Below are 23,851 nucleotides of genomic sequence, written 5' to 3'. Positions count from 1 at the left end.
TTCTATGATTCCCTGGGCTCCGAGCTATGGCTCGCGCATCTGGGGACGATGGCGCTTCCCCAGCGGTGCCGTGTGTTGGCTCGTCCCCACGCGTGGAGCGGGACGCCGGGCGGTGAGGCGGCTTTGGGTGAAAGGCGCGGAGCGGGCTTTGTGCCGGTGCGGCTCGCCTGTTACCGGCGCGTGTCTGGGACACGGAGAGCTGCGTGTTTCGGCATGCGTGGCGGCGAAGAGCTGCTTACGTTTCTTTTCTTCTCTGCCAACGGGTGGGAGTCCGACGGCGAGGCAGCCAGGGCTGTTTGCTCGTCGGAGGGCAGCGGGGGAGCGCTGCCTGCTCGGCGCTTCACCTTCTGCTCCCGGTGCCCGATCCGGTGGAAGATAACTCGGCAGAGTGCGTTTTCTGTAGATGCCTCGGGACTGGGACTGCTCGTCTGCAGGCCGGGGCAGCCCGCCTCGGCCGTCAGCAGTACCTGGCCACGGGAGAGCGGTGTCCTGGCGGCTTGGCTGTGGGCACAGGCTGCTGGAACGAGCCTCGGGGCGATCCAGGCTCCTGCCACGTGTGCCAGCGCGGGATCGCCGGGTCTGGGGAGCGCCGAGGCGCGGTGGTGGGGTTGGGCTGGCCGTGGAGAGAGGAGCCGGGAGCCGAGCAGCCTCCGGTGGGGAAGGTTCTGGAACCATCCTGGTGCCAGGGGAGAACCCCAGCGCTGTTCTCCGGGGGGAAGAAATATTTTTATTTTTATTTTTGTTTTTATTTTTGCAATTTCTGGGTGTGGGAAACAGCAGGGAGCTCCCCGGGGCAGGCGATGAGCGACCGTGGTGGGTTTTCCTCTCTTCTGGCGAGCCCTGGCCCTCTCCCTCGTCGCTTTGCCTGACAACCCCCCGGTTTTGCAGGATTTCTCTTTTTTATTTTGTAAAAAATGTCAATTTTTTTTGGAATTCTTGTTCAATGCTCTGGAGCCGGCTCCAGCCTGAGCCCCTTCCCCACTCCGGACGCGGCCCGCACCTCGCCGCGATGCGGTCCCCGCCGCTGCGCCGTCCCGCTCCCCCCGCAGCGCCGGGGGGTTCCGTTCCGTGCCGTTCGTCTCCCGGGGCGGGGAGGCCGGGGCCGGGCCGCGGGCACATGGCTGCGGGCGGGCGCTAGGCCCCGCGGCCTACACTCCCCAGCGGGCTTTGCGAGCGGCGGGCGCGCAGCGCCTCCCCATTGGTCGGCGGCGCCCCCGCTCTGCGCGGGGATTGGCCGTTTCCCACGGGCGCCCCCCCCCCTCCCATCACCCCCGCCCTGCGGGGCCGTGGGCGGAAGTGTGGGGTACGGCGGCCGCGGAGGCTCGGGGCTGGCGCGCCGCGTCCCGCCATGTAACGCGCCGCCGCCTCCGCCCGTCGCTGCTCGCCTGGCTCCTCCCGCCCGGGATGGGGGCCCGGCGCCCGGCCCGCCGGGGGGGCCCCCGGCCATGAGGGGCGGCGGGGGAGCCGCTCCCAGCACCTGCCCGCCGCGAGGGGACCGCAGCGCCCGGGGACCGGCGGGGCTCCTCCTCGGTGAGCGGGGGGGGCGGGGGGGCGGCGGGGCCGGGGGGTAGGGGGGGGGTAGCGGTGCGTGAGGGGCTTCGCCCGCCTCGGGGAGAAGCCGGGAAACGAAAGCGGCGGCTGGGAAGGGGCCCCCCCGCCCCCTCCGCGACTTCGCTGGGCCCCGGGGCCGCTCCCCGGCCTGGGCTTGGGGCGAAGGGGGGGGGGGGCAGCCCTGGGGCCCTGGGCGGCTCGGCGGGGGTCGGGCCGGCCGTTCCCCCGCGGCCCCGCTGCGGGAGAGGGCGAGGGATCGGGGTCGAGCCGGGGGGAGTTGTTTTTATATTTTCCTGACTTGCTGCCGTGTGGGGTTATTTTTTCCTGTTGTTTTTTACTAACGCGGCTGTGCTCGGCTCTCCGGGCGGCGGGGGGGCGGGTGCCTGCCCACGGCAGCGAGCCGGTCCGCGGAGAAAGTGTGCAAATAGGTGCGGTTTGGTTATTTCCTATGCGTACACACAGATACACGCATACCTGCGTGTGCGTGGCCTCCGCGACACTGCCCTTCGTGTCACAGCCTGGCTTCTGGCGGTCCCCAGCGTGCTGCTGCCCGGGGGGACCCGGCTTCTCCCTCCCGTGGGGCCCGGGAGTCGCTTCCCGGGCTCGGGGTGCGCTGCTCGGGGGTGCAGACCCCGCCGGGAGCGTTGCGTGGTCTCGGTTGCGTGCGGACCCGGATCCCCGCAGCGGGCGCGGAGCTGCGCGGTGGTGATTTCTGTCGGCCTGTTTATTTTTAGGGTCTTAGCGCCTGTTTGTAGGGAATAGTTGTTCCATCGTCATAGCAACCAGGCCGAGCGTATTATAAACATTATTAAAGGAAACCTTTTGCATCTGAAACGAGACTTCCTTTTCATAATAAAGTTAGGACCAGTGTAAAACATTTAACCTTTTGGTCGGGGTTGACTCCGTAGCGTGACGCAGAGACCTGAGCCCTTGCTCTTAAACAAGGACGCTTCTGCTCTCCGCAGACGCATCGTGCCTGTTGAAGCTGATTTAATCTGCTGTTGGTAAACATTCCCCTGGCCCCTTGTGCTGGCAGATACGGAGGAAGCGAGTGTAATCTGCTTAGAGAGGAGCCTCCACAGAAATAAGTGTTTTTGTGGCTTACTCAGAAACAGTCGCATCAGTGTCAGAAACCAACCAGGCAACTGGTCAAAGGCATTTCGTTTTTGAAGTTTGCCATTCTCTGTATTTGTCCTGTACCTTTCCGTGTCCTCTTTGGTCTCATATCCCATAAAAGGAGAGGCAGAAGAGGAAGACTCCTCATGAAGGTGCGGCAAAGCAGGGAGCTGAGGTCTGCTGTCCATCAAACCAGCTACTCTGGGTGTCCGTCGTCATTAGCCGGGGTGGAGGATCAGAAGGTGGTAGTAGCTGGAGAAAGTTCACGGGCTGGGCTCCAAAGTCCCCCTTACTGGCCGTGTTCAGACAGGTTTGAAACCCGTTCAAGTGTCAGGGTGTGCTAGTCAAAGCCGTGTGAGGTAACAAAGCGGGCACCGTTGCCGCTGTATCAAGATTTTAAAAAGGTAAAAAGCTGTTTGGCTCCTCTGCTGCCAGCTTGGGTCTTCAGCCATAAGCACAATGGGAATCCTGATGCTGCAGTTCTCCCTCATGCCTTGTTTCCTGTTGGGTTTTTTGCTAGTGCAGAAAGGTTTTCTTGAGCATCTGAAAGTGAAGAATACTAGAAAATACTTGTTTAGAAAAGGAAATGCTTATTTCTCAGATAGGAGTTAAAAAAGCTGAAACAAATTGCTCCCAAATACTTGCTACCACCTTAATTTCATGTAAAGTAACTTAATTTTTGAGCCAAGACTCCAAAATTTAGCGCAACTTTTGTTTTAAGTAAATACAACTATCAAACTCAGAGTGGGATTAGGCAATGAAAGCTCCGGAGCAGCTCTTATCATGAGGACATCCTCCAGCGTTTCCTTCCCGGGAGCTTCCTGCCTCGATAACCACGGCTTCTCCTTCGGAACAAGCTGGTTTTCCTGACTGGCTTGGAAACAGCGGTGCACTGAATGCCAGAGCCAGCAGGGAGACAAGAGTTTATGGGAGTCTAGGGCGTTTTATTTCCTTATTCTTACCTGATTTTAGTGTTTATTAGAGGAGGTATAATTTGATTGCTACACGGAAAGCTGCCGGGGTTAGGGATTTTTTAATGGTGATGTTGCAAATGTAGAAATCTGCATTTCTAGTTTTAATTCCTTCTAAACAGTGGCTTTATCTTACGCGTGTAACAGACTTTTAACAGGTAATTCACCTCTGTTTGGGAAGTAAGCTAACAAAATGAGCGATAGAGACAGGAGTAGCTCTGTGTGTCCTGGAAAAGGACCAAGTACCCTTACCCCCATCCCAGCCCTCAGAGCATGCCCGGAGCTGGATGCTAGCACCTGGAGAGCCTGGGTTTGGGACGATGGGTTTCACACCTGTTGGGGATAAAACCCTAAAAGTGCTTGTTCAGGTCAATCGGTGTCCCAGGAGCTTGGAAATATTTTACGAAAGATTTGGTAGTAGTGGGATGTTTGAAGTGCTGTGCTGCTGAGATTGTTGCTGGATTGTGTGTTGATAGCCAGTTAATTAGATACTTCATCAGCAACGTTATAGCTCTTTGTCTCTTCACTAAAATAAAAGGAATAGGGCAGCCATTGATTTATTGATTTTTTTTTTTTTTTTTTTTTTAATTTTTGTTGTTGTTGTTGGCTGGACAAAGACGCTGAACAACCTGAGCTAATTTTGAAGTTAACTCTGTTTTGAACAAGGAGTTGGGCCTGTGACCTCCGAAAATCTCCTTCCTCCAAAGTTACTCTGTGGATTTTCCTGGAACAGCTATCTAAGGCCTTGTGTCCACAGGAATATTGCGCAATGTCGCAGCAGTTGTTGCCTACAGATTCCTTCTGTTCACGCACCGTGGCCGTCTTAAACTGTTAGGAAGCCAGGGGAATGGTTTTGCCTGGTAAAGTCTGAACGGTCCAGCTGTGCTACGCGTGTGCGGAGTGCTCGTGGGCTGTGTGCGCAGCGAGTCCGGCTCTCCTGGAGCTGTGTAAAGGCTGAATTCAGCAGGTGAGCAGAGGTCTGACTTGCACCGCGAAGTGTGAGGTCCCCAAGACCGTCTCGAAGTCACTGTTGTTGCCTTTCTTTTTTTTTTTTTTTAACTAAGCGTTTGTGATCTGAGAGGAGGTTTCTCTGTCACCCTGTGTGTTTACCTCGGCGCTGTGCTGCTTCCAAAGTCAGCTTTTGAGATCTCCCTTCTGTGTAAATACCCAGACAGCTGTGACCGTGCCGGTGAAATACGTGGTAGCGATGACTTCGTCCTCGCTGCGTAAGGTCCGTGTGACATCCCTTCCTTCCTCTGCACCGTCCTCCGTTTCTGTGTGGGTTCCCATGAAGCTGTAGGCTCGACTGCTTTATTCGGTCCATCTGGAGAAGTCATCAGGCTGCAGATGCTTGTAAGAGGCTGTTGGAACAAATCGAGGTGAGAGATTACCGGAGCTCTTCTGGGTGTTGAGTCAAAGCACAGGAAACCTGCCAGAGGACCTTGGAGGCAGGGGCTTAGGGCAGATTCCCCCCCGGCGCTGCCTCTCAGAGCCCGCCTTGCCGGGGCATCGCGCGGTGTCCCCTGCTCTGTGCTGAGCACGGAGGAATGAACCCTGGAGTTTGCTCTGCAGCGGTACGTGTAGCTGCTGGCCGTGGGGGAGAGGCCGTATGCCGCTTCCTGAACCGTTCCTGCCGTCCGCTGTGCCGCCCAGGGACTGCGCGCTCCCCTTCACAGAATCACAGAATGGTCGGGGTTGGAAGGGACCTCTGTGGGTCACCCAGTCCAACCCCCTGCCCAAGCAGGGTCACCCAGAGCAGGCTGTAGAGGACCTCGTCCAGGCGGGTCTTGAATATCTCCAGAGAAGGAGACTCCACAGCCTCCCTGGGCAGCCTGGGCCAGGGCTCTGTCACCCTCAGAGGGAAGAAGTTCTTCGTCATCTTCAGCTGGAGCTTCCTCTGCTTCAGTTTGTGCCCATTGCCCCTTGTCATGTCACTGGACACCACTGAAAAGAGCTTGGTCCCATCCTCCTGACACCCACCCTTCCGCAGACCGCGCGAAGCCTGGAGGCTCTGTACTCAGCTGGGTTGCGCCGAGCACGTTGTGGCACAGATGCGTGAGGAGAAGTTGCTGGAAAAGATACTTATCTTGTAATTTTTTTTTTTTTTTTTGTGAACTCAAGGCTTTGCAAAGTCAAGGCCTCAAACAAAGCTACAGCAACTTCAAACGAAGCTGCAGCAACATGAGAAAGCTCGAGTTTGCGGCGCTTGTATTTAGAGTACTGCAGCCAAATTCTGTCAGCTACTCGGTATACTTCAAGGGTCGTCCGTAGGCGTCAGAGAAGATCTCAAGACAATAATAGTGCTCTATTTTAGCATACTCATTACAAAGTATAACTGCCCTCTGCCTCTAGCAACTATTTTTTCCTCGTACTCAGATGGTGCAGAAGTGGAAAGGCCGTCGTCATAAGCAGCAGTATTGCCTCTGCCTAATTCCCTCATTGTCTTTTCAAATGAGACCTTTTTCGTTCTCCGTGGTCTCTTCTAAAGAAAATAAGCTTCAGCAAAAAGACGGTTTGCAGTGGTGTGCTTGTAATTACTGGTGTATTCATCTTGAAGAAAAAGCAATCAGACTCCTAGGCTCTTTGTGCTGACGGGGAGCTGCACTAGGAGCCTGATGCCTTTGCGTGAGAGGTGACGTAGTTTTGAAAGAAGTTGAAAGGCTGTTTACAAATGATGAGGGAAGTAACATCTCAGCATCGCTGGTGTAGAGTAGGAGCAGGACAGTGGGTTCCTGTCCACATCCCGATTTCTTCAGTCTCCTGAAGTGATGGGCCGGTAACACCTCTGAAGAGCGTGGATTTTGCTGGATGTCCAAATAAAAAGGGCAAGAGGATCTTCTGAAACCCTTCTGGTGTCAATGCAGGAGGGGGATGCTTTCAAGTGCTTGGCCCTGAAGGTGGCTGTGGTGTGGACAGGAGCCCCTGTCACGGCTGGTCCCCCCGTGCCTGGGCAGCTGAAGATGTTCTGCAAACCGTGGGTAGCACCAGGCATGTGAACCGTTGCTCAGGCCCTGTGGTTGCAAGGTGGAGGCTCCTGAAAGGCGTTGGCCGCCTTCTGCCGCAGGTGCTGAAGAAGGAAGAACCTTTTAATGTGTTGGTCGGTTCTTCTTAAACAAAGAGAAGTGCTCAGCTCGCCTATACTGGTTTTAATTTTACATCTTGTGATGTTTTTTCACTCTGTTTTTTCCTGAAGAAGCAACAGTTCTTTGATGTATTCCTATGCTGTATCAAAGCAACTTTAATAAAAAAGTTAAATGAGATGTCTTTATTCAGAATACAATATTGTTTTTCTGTATACAGGTTGTATTTTCCCAGTTACAGCTTACTCCTGGACTCTGAAGGGCAAGATCCACCTGTGATCCCATTGCTTTGACCAATGTGGAAGGTTATTTTCTGGCCTTCCCTTTGTCTGTATATAATCTTCAGAAAAACTCTGTGCTCCCACTTCCATTGAGGTCTCCCTCCACTGTTTCCTGTAGATGCGCCCAATAAATATTTAATAAAGAGGGACATTAATTCCTCGTGCAATATGACCTATCCATTAACAATTCCAAAGTGCTCTGTGCTCCTGTTCTACGGCAGCCAAGGAATAAGTAAATCCTCTCCACCCTGTTGTGAATGTGTCTAACATAAGACTTTTTAAAGCAGAGGGGGCTGAGGATGTGCCTGTATCCTCCGGATGACGAAAGGAATCATGACAACCCTAAAGCCTGTAAATGCCAGAAACATCAATAGTACCTTGATCAGTCTAACACGTCAGCCCGGTCTGTAACTCTGCCCCTGGGAGAAGGAGCCTTCCAGCCAGAAAGCTGTGCTGTTTGGGATGCAGACAGTGTGAACTTGTCTTTATTTTGGTAAATGCTCCTCACAATGCCATAGCTCATCGCTGGGAAAGGTGTTTTTTTTAAAAAAAATCTTGTCTCCTCAATGATTTTGGTCACTCCAGGCATACTCTGTATTGCTGAACTTTCTGCTGTCCGAGTGCCGCTCTGCCAGCGTCGTGCATCTCCAACTCGAGTCAAAACCAGCCGTGACCTAGGTGGTAACGCTTGACTGTGATAGTTTGGGGAACTTTGAGATAAGAATGGCAAGGTACTGCTTACTAAAGGGAAGCAGCCCAATGAAATCATAGCGTTTAAATTCTGGGGTGAAATCTGCATGGATTCTTAGGAGGAGGAGAAAAAAGCCTTTGCCACTCTGTAATTCTGCTGCTAATCTGATTTCTACGTGATTGCATCCCATTGCATCAGTCGGCGCTATTTGGTGCAGTGCTGCTTGTGGGTTTTGAAAGTGCTGTAGATAAATGTAGCGTGGGAATAATCACTCAACTTCATTTTCCTGCTCTTTCTCTGTTAACACATATCACCAGTACTGACAGCTCTGCAGAACGGCAGAATCCAGTCCTTATGTCTACACAAACCCCATGCATGTGCATCATCCTGACAGGCTAATGAGGCTCCGCGGCGTGCGCGTCCTCTGCGTTGCCGGTGGGCAGATCTGAAATGTTACTGGCGAACGTGAATCCAAGTTGGAGGAGAAGTCCTGGAAGAGTTTTAATGCAGCTGCCTGGCCCCGCGTTCCCCTTTGGTTCGGCTGGCGTGCCACCGTGCAGGGTGGGAAGAGGCTCCAAGCGCAGCGCCCAGCAGCTGATGCTTTCTTAGAGTACCGAGCAATTAATCTGGGCAAGCATGGAGCTGTATGCGTACACTAATTAACAAGGAAAGCACCTTAGGCCAGCATAACAAGGTGGTGTGGGTGTCCTTCATTTTGAGATTGTTCTTTGTAATTGCAGCAATTTGGCTGACTTGATCAATGTAACATCCCTGTGTAGTCACGTAAGCACGCCATTAGGCAGGTATTCTTAAAAATAGGTTAAATGCAACGGGCTCTGCCCAAAAAAGTACCTGCCCTAGGGCACCTTGTTTAAATAAGAATGTGTAGTCCTGTGTAAACTGTCAGCAGTAATCCTTTTACAGGGCTGACTAAATTCTGAAGCTCTGACATGTAGACCGTTCTCTTCCTTATATAGGGCTGGATAAGCGCTGGGCAGTAATGAGATTGGAATAAAAGGCTTTGGTAACGAAGATGAACTGGCAGTCCCGGCTGAATCTTAAACTTATCCCTGCGTATTCGGGACTTCAAGCAGTATGGGCATGGGTCCGGCTTGCTGAAGTGGGACTTGATGCCTCTGTTTTGGAGCTTGTGCTTGTGAGTAGCCCTGCTTGGGCTGCAGATTCACCCTGATGGAAACCCCTGTGCTCTGTAGGTTTGCCTTTATTGAGGCTTTGCTCTGTGTGTGTGTGTGTAAATAATAATAAAAAAAAAAGGCAGTTATGCATATCAAAACATTTTTAGTGTAATTTATCGCAATGGTTATTCCAGAGTGGCTGTGGTGGTTTTTATTTCATTGGAAGTTTAAACTTTATTTGTAGAAGCTGTTCTGTTCCGGAAGAAGAGAATCTATATGCGATACTGAATTAAGATAATTTTATCTGATTAATTTGCGGCTTATCTTATACTTGTGCAGACAGGATTATTAGTATTCAGCTTAAAAATATCTGTGGCAGTACTCTTTTGTGTAGTCAGATATGGTCAAGGAAAAAACGTCATCTCCACTGCCTTGTCTGTCCTTGATGAACTTCAACATCAGCAGCCTCAGTGCAAGAAAACCATGCTGGAAGTGCGTGAATCAACTGGCAGGTACCAGTCCTGGAAAGTCTCAGCCTAAATGGCTGATGTAGGTAAGATATGGCAGGAATCAAGAGAAAAGCAAAGGCAGCATCTGAAATTGTTTCATTTACTTTCATGTTTACTCTCTTAGAAAAGTCAGGGGTGAAATTTGGCAAAGAAAGGAGATTGGAAGGAGAGGAGACTGGGGGTTGATTGAGAGGGCTGCTGGCAGAGAGGCAGCAGCAATGTGAGCTGAAGAAAAATGGAGTTGTTCTGCCCTGGCATCTCCACGTAGCTTTCGCGGTGACTTGATCTGCTCTGTTTTCTTGGAGGTACCGAGCCTGGAGGTGGGTGCAGGTAAGAAAGGGAGGAGATGAGTGGGTGGTTTGATTTTTACCTGGGTGCACCTGAGCTGTTTCTCATAAAGCAGTACAAGTCAGAGTGGGTGACCATGGAACAACTTAGAAAAATTTTTTTTGGAGAGTGACTCATTGCAACTTACCCAAAGTGACCTGATTTAGTTAAATGAGGCTAAATATAACCCATGTGAAAAGTACTGACATGTGGGAGGAGACGACAGCAGTTGGCTCTCAGCCTCTCTGTTCTGCAGGGAACATCTTTCACGACTGGTGACTAATAATTTTTACTCTTGCTGGGTTTGGAAATAACATCTCTGCTCCATTACCCGCTTCTGGGGAGATGAAAAAACCGCGCTGTTGCTAATCTGTTGCCTCTTATCTGCCTTTCTGAATTTCAGCTTACTGCTATGGACAGTGCCATCACCCTCTGGCAGTTCCTCCTCCAACTCCTCCAAGAGCCTCAGAACAAGAATATCATCTGTTGGACCTCCAACGACGGGGAGTTCAAACTGCTGCAGGCAGAGGAGGTGGCCAGACTCTGGGGAATCCGCAAGAACAAGCCCAGTATGAACTATGATAAACTCAGCCGTGCTCTCAGATACTATTACGTGAAGGTAACGAAGTCCATAAATCCACATCAAATCCTTATCCACCTTACCAGCTTCTGCCTAATGAGCTTTGTTTCCTTTTTCATTCTCTTCAAGGAGATAGGTGTCACTTCTGGACTTAAGGTGTGCTAATTTGTGTTTAGAGGAGGTTTCTTTCTTTCGTTTATTGTTGCGCTGCGTTTCCTCTCCAGTGGATATTTTATAAGCTTCTAGATAGCGTTGTGCGAAACGTTACCATCTTTGATTTATATCTTTGCTAATACGAATCTGGCTTTGAAAACTAATCCCCTTTCCAAAAATAGGCACCCTTGCAAGGGTTAAAATCCTCAGCTCTTCAGTTTGAGCAACAGAGTGAATATGGTGGTTGAGGCGGTGAATACCGCACCACCGTGAGATATTTTCTGCAATTGTCTGTACGAAGCGGCTATCAGAATAAGGATTTTCAGTGAAGCAGCCCAAAGTATTTTTCTCCATGTATTCAGAATTGCACCTCTGATGTGGGCAGCGAGTTCAGTCCAGCAGAGTGAGATGCTGCTTTTGTTCAGCTAATGCCTTCTAATAACTTGCAAGAGCCTTTCATTAGTGCACAGGTAGTGTCGGAGCTGAGCTAGAACCAGAGCGTGGGAGTCTTACCTTCGTTTCAATAAGCCATTTATCCCACAACTGTTACTGTGTGGGTGTACGAGATAAAAAATAAACCTCGCCGTTTCTGAGGAACCTCTCGGTGTGTAGCAGGTGGTATGTTGCTGGGAGTTCATTACTGGGTAGCACAAACCTGACTTTGTATTGAGAGCTCTCAGTAATAACAACTGTACCGTAAATAAGAATCTTCTTGGGTCCAGACTGTGTGTGGCATTGCACTTAGGAGCAAAACAAGTTTGACATATGCTGTTTTGTGGTATTGAAATAGCTGATTAGCCTACATTCTGCTGACTAGTTCAGCTACTTATTTTCTTTTATTATCATCTTATTACGAATAAAAGTGGTTCAATTTGAAGTAATAGGTCTCAGTTCTGCGAACCTGTAAACTTTAATTCTGCAGGTTCTCCTGTTAGACCACTCTTAACTGTACCCAGCTCAGTGATCTTTGATGAAGGTAATGGGTATTTTTTTGTTTCTTAGCTGATCTTTTAAAATATGTTAAACAGAATTGCTTGGCAGTTTTAAGGCTGTTAGTATATTTAGTGTGAGGTTAAGCTCACCTGTTTTAGTGTTTTGTCTGTGAGCTCTGGAAATGATGCTTTGGGAGCAGGACTGAATTGGGAGAATGCAGTGGGTTTTTGAAAAAGAAAAAAGAAACAATTTTTGATGAAAGTTTACAGACTGTCTAATTCCTCAGTCTATTTTAGGCAGTGTTTGTAGGAAGAAAATTAATCTGAAGAAGGTCTAAATATATATATCTTCTTACCCACAGAATATCATTAAAAAAGTGAATGGTAAGAAGTTTGTGTACAAGTTTGTTTCTTATCCGGAGATTTTAAATATGGATCCACTTGTCGTGGGCCGTATAGAAGGAGACCCTGAAATGACTGGTTTTGCGGAAGTTAGCAGTGCTCCAAAGGATGTGGAAAACTGTGGGAAGGAGAAGTCTCAGTCCTGTGCTAAATCCTCCAGCCGCAATGACTATATCCACTCAGGCTTGTACTCCTCTTTTACTCTGAACTCCCTGAACTCTTCCAGCGTAAAACTCTTCAGGTCCATCAAGATTGAGAACCCAGCTGAGAAACTGACGGAGAAGAAACCCGCTCAGGATCCAACACCCTCTGTCATCAAGTTTGTGACCATGCCCTCCAAAAAGCCTCCCTCTGCCCCCCTGGTCTCTGCCACTGCAGCGGTCTCTGCCACTTCCACTGCCTCCGCCACTTCAACCGCACCCTCTCTTCCCATGGGATCGGAGGAAACTCTCCAGGCCTTGGAGACGCTTGTTCTACCCAAGTTAACTGTCCCTGAAGCTCCAGCACCTTTGCCAAACTTAACCACCAGCTTCACCCCGACTCCACCTATATCCTCGGTTTCTCCCACTCTGCAAGTTCCGTCCACACCGCCGTCGCCGCCCCTGAGCTCTAATCCTGACCTGGACATTGACACGGACATCGAGTCCGTGGCTTCTCAGCAGCTGGAGCAGGCTCAGAGCCTTCAGCATCAATCCCCAGAGCCCAAAGAGCAGGATTCCTCCATGCTGGAGAAGGAGTTTGCCAATCACCTCTCCAGATCTAAAAAACCCAAAGGGCTGGAGTTGGCTCCTACTCTCGTCATTACAGGCAGCGATCCAAGTCCGCTGGGGATTCTGAGTCCTTCTCTCCCGACTGCTTCTCTTACTCCAGCACTTTTCTCTCAGGTAACCTAATGCCCTTCCTGGTTGGTGTTTGTTGTTTGTTTTTTTTAAGTAACAATAGGGGTTATGTTATATTTTAAAACAGTAAGCGAAGGCAAGTGGAAAATGAATAGCCAGTAGATCGTGTTTGGAGTTCTGAAACTCAGGATGTCACTCCCATTTTCCATATAAAACAGAAACTTTGTTCATAGTCAGTATTTGCTCCCACCCCAAAGTGTGCCCGAGTGGTACGTCAGCGGTGCACGTCTGCACAGCGTTCGCGTGTGGAGGCAGAACCCAAACCAGCACCAGCAGGATCCTTCCTAAGTCTTGCCAGGGTGATACTGGATTATTTCAAAAACCCTAAACCCTGCCCTTATCCTTCCGGCTGATTCTGAAAATGCTTTAAAAATAGAGAACCGTGGAGGTGTCTATTTAGCAGCTTGGTTTTGCTTGGTTTAATAGCCCTTTACTTAAGGCCAGAGTACTGTGACTTAACAGTAATAAGACCGGCTGCTTCATTTGGTGGTTATTTGTGTGTGGGAAAGGAAAGCTTTCATGCCTCGTGGAAAACATGGAAGAGAACTGAACCCACCTAGGCTGTTACATTGTTCTGCATACATTTAATCTCTTTCCTGCAAGAAATTAGAGTGAAACTGTAGGGAAGCTGCTGACTGAAAACTGAAATGGCTGAATACAGGAAAAAAAAGCCAAGTGCAGTTGCTCTTTTGGCACCCTTCGAAGTGTTTGGCCGGTGAACCTGGAACATCCAGAATATTCAGAACCTGGACGCACATTTCTTTGGTTGTGTCTTACATTGTCGGTGTCGCCCGGACCATGCGTGTGCCCAGTGGCTGCTCTTTCTAAATTCACGGACGGCGTTTTCCAGAGCCCCTCGCAGGTGCTGCGTACCGAACCGCAGGCGGAGCCCGTTTGCTGCGGCTTACGGCAGCGTTTGGCAGCAGCTGCTGCTCAGCAAGGGAGGGCGAGCCGGATGGTGGGGTTTGAAGGGAGGAGGAGGAGGAGGGGGAAGGAGGGAACGGGAGTTCCTGAGATTTGGACGCAGCCCTCCGCGGCTGTAGGAGCTGTGAGGTTGTCGCAGCTGGATTTGTGCGTGCTGTGCGTGACTGGCGGCTCAGGCTTCACGCAGCTGACTCTCGCCTTGTGTTTTGCAGACTCCCATCTTGCTGACCCCGAGTCCCCTGCTCTCCAGTATTCACTTCTGGAGTACGCTGAGCCCAGTTGCTCCTCTCAGTCCTGCGCGGTTGCAAGGTGCTAACACACTCTTTCAGGTAAGTCCCAGCAGGTTTAGCCCGTCTCTCCCCGAGCCACGCTTGTCAGTACCTTCCTGAGGAGACCTGCAGGGATCGGTCAGCCCAAGTGTCTGATGTAGAAAGAAGACAGCGATCTTTCTGTTTTCTATCCCCTGTGTTACCTTTGGAGAGTGTTTCATTTTAGTGTTTACCCAGTTTTATTGAAGTAAATTGTAAATGTTGGTATTTCAGAAATGTTTTAAATTAATAGCAGTCTGTGCTGTAGTAAGAGATAAGATACTTTTTTTTTTTTTTTAGGTCTGTCCTTCCTTTAAAACTTGCCTCTCTGTAACTTTACTGGTTGAGATTTTCCTGGAAATGGAATTTTGCTACTCTGTTCATTGTTTATGATCTCTATGTTCTGCTCTCTTCTGTTTAGAAATTCTCAGCTTCGCTGTTTTTAATAAATATTTTTGTTAACTGATATATAAGGAAAAGAATCCCCTATGTTAAAAAAAAAATCCTTTAGTTGTAATTACTGATGCTCTTCCTTCACCTTCCACTTTGGAATTGGAATAACCACATCTGTTGCCTGAGTCTGCTTAGGCAAAGGGTAAAATTTAACTAGTTGTCTTTTGGGTTTATATCTGCCATCTCCATGGAGATGAAGGAAGTAGCTTATATGTACTCTGAGGACAGGGAATAAACAAGTAGGTCTGAAAATGCCTTGGACATTTTTCTCTATAAATAGCTGATAATTAACTGAGGCACAATTTAGACCATGGTTTCCCAACAACCTGTTTTAAAGTCACTTATTAGTTTAGGCCATGGGCGGTGCTCAGTGCAGGGTTACGGACTGGGTCCTCCTGGTGACGCTGGTTATAATGGCTGCATTGGGGCAGTCTGGGATGTAGTGGCATTGAAAAAGTAAATTACTTGGGGGAAGCCAAGAAGGTTCTTTGAAATTTTGGGGTGGTTTTTTTTTTGTTGTCGCGTTTTGGTTTTGTTTTTTCTTTTTTTCCTGGGGGAGCTTCTACATGCACAGATAGGAGAAGAACAGTGAATTAAGATGGCCTCTTCCCTGACAGTTGTTGTTTTGTCTTTTAGTTTCCATCAGTGCTGAACAGTCATGGCCCATTTACCCTGTCTGGACTGGATGGACCCTCTACCCCTGGCCCGTTTTCCCCTGATCTCCAGAAGACATAGCACATGAACTCATGGAAAGGACACATTGGCAAGCAAGGGAAAGATAGGACACTTATATTTAACCATGTTTTTTTAAATGAGCGATTTATAATTCCACAGAGATTATCAACAATCATAGTTTTTGCCATTCCCAAACAAAATGCCTTTTTTTGGAAAATTCCCTTTTTTGAAGACCCAGGTTGGGAATGTATATGCAAACGCCTTAATAGGAGCTGAAGCTCCAGTCTCTTCTCTTCCCTCCTTGGCTTGGAAGACTTCGCTCTGGCTAAAGGGAGTTTTCGGTTGGTGTTGCAGTAACTGAGTCTGCACTGATTGCAGTAAACGGTGTCAGAGAAGTCTTTTCTCTGTAACGCTTGGAAAAACCCTCTGTTCTTCTGCTTCCTGTGCTTGGCAAGAAGAAATCTAACCGTGATCGAAGCTGGCATTCCAGGAAATGCTTGGGAAAGGGGTGTGTGCATCGGCTTTGCCTTGGGGCCCGGTAACTTCTGCAGCAACAGAACAGCCCACGTCTTTTCTGCTGTAAAAACATCTTGTCTTTTTGCAGGGAGAAATTTTCAAGGAATATTCAATGATTGTGTTACAGAGATACGGATGTTTTTTTGAACGGCGTTGCGTACCGGCAGTCCAGCCCCTGGGAGAAGTGGTCTGCCCAGCTTCTGGATGCTGCCTGCCCTCCCTTCGCCGAGGAGGCACGGTCCGGGAGACGAATGGTGGGATTAGTTCCCTTCGGTTCTCGGAAGGTTTGAATGCTGAAGTCCAAACATTTCGTGTGCCAGAGACCTGTTGTAAAGCCTGTAATCTCGCCGCTAGAAGATTAGCAGGATGGTGGATTTTACGTGAGGTTTTGAGGGCATGTCTGCGTTTGGTGAGGTTGCTGCCTGATGCTAGAGTTTCAGACCCGAGCGATGGGTGAGAACACTAACGTCTGAGCATTAACGTTACTGCTCTTTCCCCGCAGTTGAAGTGGAGAAGCTCCTCTTCTACCAGCTCTTATCTCAAGTTCTGCTTTGGATCTATTGCTTTTTTATTTGAGGCAGCACTCAGACCCAAAATAAGTTAGGCTCCATGCATACAGCTAGCGGAGGAGGGTACCACGGCGTATCAACCTCATTGTAAATTTGCGCTTGGTGGCCATGTGAGCATGGAGTAGTACAAGATTAGTTTCCAGAGCCGTTTGAAACTCTGACGAAATGAAATTTGTAGTTAGATTTTTACACCTTAGGAGGCCTTCTAAGAGAACTGAGGAATGAAAGAAGACAGACTGTCCCCTCCCGGGTGCTCAGAGGCTGGCTGCCTTGGTCTGTTGGTGCTGGGCGGTGCGCCCTTCCGCTTTGGGCGTCTGATGTCAGGCAGCAACTTCTGTTCACTGCTGTGTAGAGTGAGTTGGTGACGCAAGATAACCTCCATAAAATGCCCACTAGAAAACAGATGGAGACCATCTCTTCCCTTTGGCATCCTCACTGGCTGTCTTCAAAGTTGTAATGAGCAGAGGAAGATTATACCTTTACAGCAAGAGGAGCTGACAGCGTACGCTGTATGCACTGCACCTGTCTTACGGAGAAGTGGTGAACTCGAGCTTTCCCGAGCGTTCCTGTTGCCACTTTTGCAGACTCTGAATTCACTTTTAACGCGTATGACAATACCCAAGACTTGATTTACTGCAGCGACGTTACCTTTCTCTGTCCTAGCATTGAAATCTGTAAACCACTTGGTGTGTTCCTGACGTGAGTCAGGTGGGTGTAAAGGAGTTGCTTTTTGGGCATTGGTCATCCAGAAGGTGCTCTGCCCGGTGGGAGGTGGGAGAGAAGAGTATGCCTGTCTTTAGGTGGAGGCAGCCGGGAGCGAGCTCGTGTAGTGAACTGTCTTCCTCTTCAGTTCCGTCGGAGGCACGATGCCGCTTCGCGTTCTGGGCATCGGCAGATGCGGGATAGAGTTCCTGTGCCAGCAGCTCTTAAAATGACAATGTGCAATATTGACTTTTTTTTTTTTTTTTTTAATGCAGAAAGCAAGCTGCAGATCATAATTAAGAGCAGGCATCTGGAATTTTCTGGTTTGCATGACGGCTTATGAGTCTGCTCTAGCAAATATATATAGCTATGTATAAATAGCAGCACTTTTAACGGTTGCTTTAGGTTGGCCAATTTTACGTCCACCAAGTGTGTGGACTTGAGAGCAACATTGCAGACTAGGATTAGAATTTAAAAATAATTAATGAGCACTAAAGACTTGCAATTTAATTGCTTCCCTTTCCTTGTCCCCTATGGAGAAAAGCCAAGTTTATTTGTTTAAAAGTTGTGTATGTGCACATGTGCACTTAATTTTTTGTAAACTGTATCACTTTCAGTGTAGGAGTGCAAGAGAACCAAATGCTGACCCAGCTGGTCAGTTGTGCTTGGCCTGGGTTCGTGCTCTTCTCCCCGTAGCTGCGTAGGATTGCGCTGCCGTAGCTGGGTGAGGAGATAGGCGCTCTGCCTCGGGAAGGAACGCCTGCTTCGGAGAAAGCGAATGCGAAGACGCAGCCGGTGTGTGGTGGTGTCCATCTGGTAATATCCGACTTCCTGACAGAAGGCACGCAGCAGATGACTGCTTTTGCTGCCTAGGCACCTGCCTAGGGAAAAAAGAAAGTCCTGTGTAGGATTATAATCTCGGGAGGCAGCTGAGAAAGCGAGGTGAAAGGGGAGGCGGGAGAGGAGCGGCTTGCTCACCTTCGCTCCATTACAACTTTCAGGTCACTTGAAGATAGTATCTTGTATATAAGCTGCCTCATTAAACACACATTCACTAACAAGCGTATAACTGCCAGCTTTTTTGGATCACATTCCTGACAGAGCACGGTGTCGCTGTGACCTCTTGGGGCTCGGTGATGTGAATCGCTGGTACTTTTACTGGCTCGCTTCAGGAGCAGTTTGCAGCTCATTGCAACTTGTTTTTAATTCAGTGTAGGGAAGGTCGGGGTTAATGTAGGCTCTCTTTTAATTATCATGTTAGCAGTCTGTAATATGGGTATAGTACTGTGTTGGTTTAAAAAAATAATAGTGCAGCATTACAGAAACGTTTTGTTAACGTTACAGTTCCTCTTGCTGAAGTAGCCATGGTATTGTTGAGTGCTTGAGAACATTTGCGTCGGTTAATTCATAGGTGGTGGTAGAATTAGACTGGATGAGCATGGAAGCTGAACATCTGTCTTGCTTCTGGAAATCTCTTTTAGGTGTTGCTGCTGCTGTGTAATAGTACTGCAGAGTTGAAAAGCTTGCACTGCCGTTGCTGTGCGTGCTACGTCTGGCTTTTTTTGAGATCCTGCGCTGTCAGGATGCCACGAGCAACGCGTGCTGCTAGCAGAAACAATCCATGGAACGCGGAAACGTGTTAATAATACCCTCCGGTTGTAGAACCATACTTGTTCTGTCTTACCTGTTTTCAGAGAATGTGATCCTAGTAATGAGGGTGATGGAGGAAAGTGGTTTCGTTTTTTTCTTCACCGCAGCTTAGGTCGAGATCCTTGTTTCAGAAATCGTCTCCAGCAGCGACGGCTGAATGTAATTTCTATGCACTGTCCTTGGCACGTTCAAGCTGCATTTTGCAATAGGTCAGGAAGTGATAAAATTCCTTGAATTTGAGAATTTATTGTTTTAACTTGGAGCATCCTAAGACTTCAGTACCATCTTTGGTATAGTGGGGCGTGCATTATAGTGTGAAAGGCTTTGGCTGGTCAGTGGTTGGGTTGGGATAATCTCTCCCTCTGCTGTGTTTTCAAACCTCACGTGTCTAGCCAATAGATTCATTTTGGTTTTTCTAGGGTTCATTTTAACCACCGTGAAGGCTGCTGATGTGCATATCTTCCTTTACATAGCTTTTCAAAATGCAGCGAGATGCGTTCGTGTCAGATTCCCTCCCGACTTCAACGTTCATGCGAGAACTTCTGCAGGTTGGGACCGGAGGAGAGAGCTAGCCTAGCGCGGTGATGCAGTTTCTCAGGTGAGCACAGGCGCAGAGTTCTGATCCACTTCTGTAGCATTTTTCTAGTGCTGAGGTCAGAACCGAGAGTTCTGACGGTCTGGTCTGTTGGCTGCCCATGATTTATTCGTATAGCTTTTAGTTACCTTTTGCTACTGTTTTATAGCATTTTTGTATGTACTCATGTTTTACTATACAGTTTAATCTCTTCCATTTTTAATGCGTATTTGTTTACAAGACACATCTCAGTGTTGTATCAAGAGGCTATCTTGGTATTGTCAGCTATGAAAATAAACTACGTCAGTAGTTTAGGGACATTATTGACCTTGATAGGTATTTTAAAACTCGATGTTTGAGTTTTGGGTGTCCATAACAATTTTGTTCTGTTTCGTTCCTTTGTTCTCCTGTGTAAGAAACACACGTACCTTCTGGCCTCTAAGGTCGTGGGTGTGGATAGTTTATTTTTGTCTTAATCGTGGAGCATGGTATTGCAAACAGCCCGAGCCCCGCAGGGTCTTACGCTCGGCAGAGAAGCTGAAAATCCATCAGAATTGCAGTCGTGTTGCTTGGATGTTTTGGGGCTGTTTTAATGAGGTGTAGTATGTCTTGCCTAAACAGCGATTTTTATGGTTTGATTTGAATTTAATTAAAAAGTAATTGGCAATGGCTGCTGTTTAGTCTGAACAGTATTAACAGATCTGCTTAATGTGGAAGCCTTTGGTGGTGGTTAACATGTGACGTGCCGTCGTGGGTGTGCTGAAGCCAGAGGCTGGCAGGTGAGGATTAACAGGTAAAACGCGGTGACAGTTGCTTTGCATGCTCCTGCAGGGCTGCTGCTGCAGAAGGCTTTGTCTTGGATCAACATCTGGGGACGCAGCGTTGCGCTTTGAGGGAGGAGTAGTGACCGTGTAGGAGCCCTTTGTAAAAGCTGTTTCTGGCCGGAGTAGAATTTTTGAAAATAGAACCAAATCATTTCTCGTAGCCTGCTTTTAGTCATAGGGACGTGGCATAGGAGCTACCAAGCGGCGGCGATGGCAGCGCTGCCGTGTTTCTGCAGTCAGCAGACGTTCTGTTGAACTTCCCTGACTGTCTTGGTGCCACCTAAAGCAGAAAGATGAAGCTTTGGGTTTGGGTGCCTGGTGGATCTGGAACTGAGGAATGTTATTTTTGCCTTTGTACAAAGAAGAAACAAAAACAAGGGAGAACATGTTCAGTGCAGAATGTTGATTCGTTTCGGAGGATGCAGCTTTGCTGGCCATAACCACGCTTTGCAAAAAAACAAACCAAAAGTGACCGGCAAGGTAAGAAAGCTGGGCAGGGCCCGGTGTTTCTTCTGGAATGTGTATGCTCACGTGTTTCCCTCTCGGGATAGTCTGCTTCATATAAATTATTCTACAAAGAAAAGTAAAACTGACTAGAATTTATTTTTGTGTACCCCCTCCCAAAGAGCGCAGCAGAAGGCTTTGGCAGTGGAGCTGTTCCAGGCAGCTGATCAAAAGCACGCCTGGAGAGCTGAGCACTGGTTGTTAGACCCGGGGTGCCACTGAGCCTGGAAGAGCTCTCATCAGGCGAACACCCTGCGCACACGTGCCGGCTGCCTGCGGGGACGCGTCTTCGTCGCGTGCCCTGCCTTCCAGGTTTGTAGGAGCCAGGCTGCCCGGCTGCGCTCGCAGCACACACGGCACCCTGCAGTTCCCACTTTTCAGTGTTTTGCACACGCTGGTGAAGTTTCTCGGGGCTTGTTTGTTTTTTTTTTAGTACTCAATTATACCACAGTGTGGACTAATTAGTTGCCAAAGGTTATTTTTAAATGCGTCTTTGACATTGTTGTATGCAACATCTAAAAAAAAAAAAAAAGTGTCTTAAGTGTGTCTTTGAATAGTTTTATGTTCATGGAACAAACGTTTGGACTTCCTTTTCCCTTAAAACACTTGCTTCTCTGTTGAGACCGCGCGTCGCAGAAGGTTTTCATCTCAAAGCAGGGTTTTTGGCAGGGGGCTGTAACAGGATAATTCCGAACCTTCGGAAAACAGGGGTCTTAATGGAGACGCAGAACAAACTAAGCAGCGCAGTCAGGCGAGGGGAGGAGAGGTTGGAAGGCGTTGTGTTCGCAGCCCGCTTCAGTCCTGGAGCAGTACATGCAGCAGTGCTGTGCTAATAACTGGAAGCTGTTGGGGTTTTATTTTTGTTTGGGTTTTTTTTTTTCTTTTTTTTTTGAACACAGGAAGGCTTTGAGGATGGCCTCTGCATGGTTCCTGGTGTGTGCTGTGTGCTGGGGGGGGGGGGTTACAATACCTGGGTTTTGCTCTAGGCTCCTTGAGATGTGTTGTGTTTTTTTTTGGCTAGCATGTCTTAAATCTTCAGGCTTTGAAACTGCTTTATAGGTTTGTGTTGACTTTTTGTTCTGCTGTTGTTCAGTTGCACAGAGTTTTATATATATGATGTACTAGTTTTAACGTTAATTCTCTGTGAACAGGGTTGAGATTATTCATTGTAGTTAAAAAAAAAAAAGTTGTATTCTAAAACTCCCTTTTAAAATCTTGTTTGTATTCTGTTGCAGTGTTACCAGATGGCCTTATGTACGTCACAGTGTTTGTGATGAGTACAGTAGCACATTTAATGCTTATCTCCTCCCCCTCTCTGTTTTTATAGCTGAGAAGTATATTCTTAATAATAGAGATGAATAAATGGGAACTTTCTAGCAGCATGTATGGTAAGGATAGCGGTTTTCTCCTCTAATATCTATTAGGAGAGCTGGAATTGATCTGGAGCTGAACAGGGATCGTTAACCAGCATGAGACTTTGTCTTGGGAATTCGGAGCACCTTCACGCGAGCGATGGCAGACTGCATTTGTTTGCCAGGAGCTCGTAAATCAGAACAGAGCTGCGGCCTCCCTGCAGCTGCTCTGACTCGCACCGGCTGAGAACTCCGTCCTCGCAGCTTTTTGTCTGTTGCTGGGATAGAGGCAGGGGAGGGACCTTTAAGTTGACTTTTAGAGAACTTTTAAGCAACCTGATCAGCTGGGGTGAGGTGTGACGGTTGTTCTGTGTATTTTCAAAGTGCACGTCTGTTTTGGAAAGTGACTTTCTGATGCCTTTAGCGTTTCATCCTCAATTGCATTTTTAGGTTAACGGCAAGATGATGTCTGCAGCGCTTTTTGTGCTACAGCAGCTCTGCCCTCTCTGCGTGGGGCAGGCTGAGCAGACACACATCGCAGATACCTTACTCCCTAACTCTGGAATGGATTCCATTTTCACTTCCCTGTAACTTTAGTTGAACCATCAATGGTAAAAATCACATTGAAAGCAGCAGAGATAACGTTTCCAGTTATTCTTTCCAGAACAGAATTGCGTTTTATATATATATACACACATATATATATATATATATGTAGTACCAGATCAAGAGACAAAGCAAGTTACGTTGCAGTGAGTGTCTCACTTCCTCCACTGGAGGCTTCTGGACACGCTCTTTCAGAGACAGCTGTAATCTTACACCGCTTTGGTGCTCTCGTTACAGTTGGGTAAACTTGTCTGGGAGAGAATAGCTTCTCAGTCTAACTTTTTAAAAATAATACCTTATAATAAGAGTATCTTAATGCCATTGTGTTTTAAAAATAATGCTGGTATGTAATGCAAGTACATAAATAGCCAAAGTTTTCAGTAATTGTTCAGTGTTACTAAATTTGCTTTTATTTAACCTTCCAAGATAACATATTAGGAAGACCTTCAGCGTGTTGATGTCATATTGGAAAAATAATCGAGTCGATCAGACTTTAGCAGATATGCAGTTATTTGAACACATTTCAGGTTTGAATACAATTTGGAGGCAAAGTTTTAAGATGCAAAACTTACTTTGGAGGACGTGCACTGTAATGACACTTCAAAGTAACACGTGCTGCTTTCAAAGCGTGGCGTATTGGCCGTTGTTATTCAAACATCATGGAGGTCTGTCCTGAGAAATCAGGTGACTTTTCTATTGCTTCAATTTTTGTGCAAAAAAAAATTAAGATAAATCAATGTATTGCAATCTTTTTTAAAAATGGGGTGGGAATAGTTAAAGAAAACTATTTTATGTAAGAACTGACAGAGGGATTTGCTTTGTATAATGCAAGCTGGCTTTAAAAAAAGCATTGTAGCAAATTATTCAAGTCAATCATATGTTAATAGTTATGTGCAACCAGACATGCAAAACAATTGTATTTTTTTAAATAAATATTTTTAACAAAGTTCCTGCTCTTTTGACTGTTTGTTGCAGTAGAGGAAACTGAAAGTTGCAGCTGCAGGGCAGCTCACTCTGCCCAGGCTCTCGCCCACCTTGCTGGAGCGGAGACAGAGGGGGAGCTGACAGCGACCGGGGGCTGCAGGGGAGCTGGCGTGAGCGCTCTGCTGCTGCGCAGTCTTTTTGCCAAATCAGGTATTGTTCTGTTCTGGTGAAAAGTTCCTTTGGTGCGTAGCTCCAGTCTATACATAGTGCTGGGAGCGAAGCGGAGAGTCAAATTGTCAAGTATACTTCTAACAAAAAAACTGCAGTAGCGTTTAGCTACGTATTACCAATCTGCAAGGATGTAAGATACTTTTTTTTTTTTTTAATATATCACAGCAGGGACTGTCAGCTATATGTCATCTGAGTAGATTTCTTTCCAATTAAACTCCCTCACTGTATTGTTTCGTGCTCATTTCCTCTGTGCAGGGATGGAGAGAATGCTGTCATGGTGGGAGGGGCTCTATTAATGACAGATTGGGGGGGTTTTGCTGCAAATGGGTTTTGCAGTACACCCTTTTTTTTCACTCTGGGCTTCTCAAGGAGCCTGACAGTGGCATCCTGTGGTGCAAGAGAAGAATTGCA

The 23,851-nt window shown here is 48.0% G+C and overlaps 1 protein-coding gene across 4 annotated transcripts; it reads left to right on the top strand.

Annotated features, from left to right (window-relative positions):
* The first annotated feature begins 1,381 nt into the window (after positions 1–1,381).
* ELK4 (ETS transcription factor ELK4) lies at positions 1,382–23,231 on the top strand. 4 transcript variants are annotated; one of them, XR_012766170.1, is made up of 6 exons: positions 1,382–1,530; positions 10,066–10,281; positions 11,690–12,613; positions 13,765–13,881; positions 14,950–16,781; positions 18,899–23,231. XR_012766170.1 is itself a non-coding variant. In XM_075442671.1 (5 exons), the coding sequence occupies exons 2-5, from the start codon at positions 10,075–10,077 to the stop codon at positions 15,046–15,048; spliced, it is 1,347 nt and encodes a 448-aa protein (XP_075298786.1). In that variant the 5' UTR covers positions 1,382–1,530; positions 10,066–10,074; the 3' UTR covers positions 15,049–23,231. The 4 variants fall into 4 exon arrangements, 1 of the variants encoding a protein (XP_075298786.1); XR_012766172.1 differs by having other exon boundaries at positions 14,950–19,023; positions 21,752–23,231; XR_012766171.1 differs by having other exon boundaries at positions 14,950–20,639; positions 21,752–23,231.
* The last annotated feature ends 620 nt before the right edge of the window (positions 23,232–23,851 follow it).

The sequence above is a fragment of the Opisthocomus hoazin genome, chromosome 25, assembly GCF_030867145.1.
Source record: "Opisthocomus hoazin isolate bOpiHoa1 chromosome 25, bOpiHoa1.hap1, whole genome shotgun sequence".
In the NCBI taxonomy this organism is placed as follows: Eukaryota; Metazoa; Chordata; class Aves; order Opisthocomiformes; family Opisthocomidae; genus Opisthocomus; species Opisthocomus hoazin.
The sequence above is the reverse complement of the archived record's forward strand: the minus strand, read 5'-3'. Positions and strand labels throughout refer to the sequence as shown.

What these genes read in the sequence shown, in the direction of transcription:
- ELK4 (XM_075442671.1), top strand. Translation starts at nt 10,075, where the DNA reads ATGGACAGTGCCATCACCCTCTGGCAGTTCCTCCTCCAACTCCTCCAA. An exon ending in TCAGATACTATTACGTGAAG is followed by an intron (nt 10,282 to 11,689) that starts GTAACGAAGTCC and finishes TCTTACCCACAG; the next exon opens with AATATCATTAAAAAAGTGAA. An exon ending in GTGCTAACACACTCTTTCAG is followed by an intron (nt 13,882 to 14,949) that starts GTAAGTCCCAGC and finishes TTTGTCTTTTAG; the next exon opens with TTTCCATCAGTGCTGAACAG.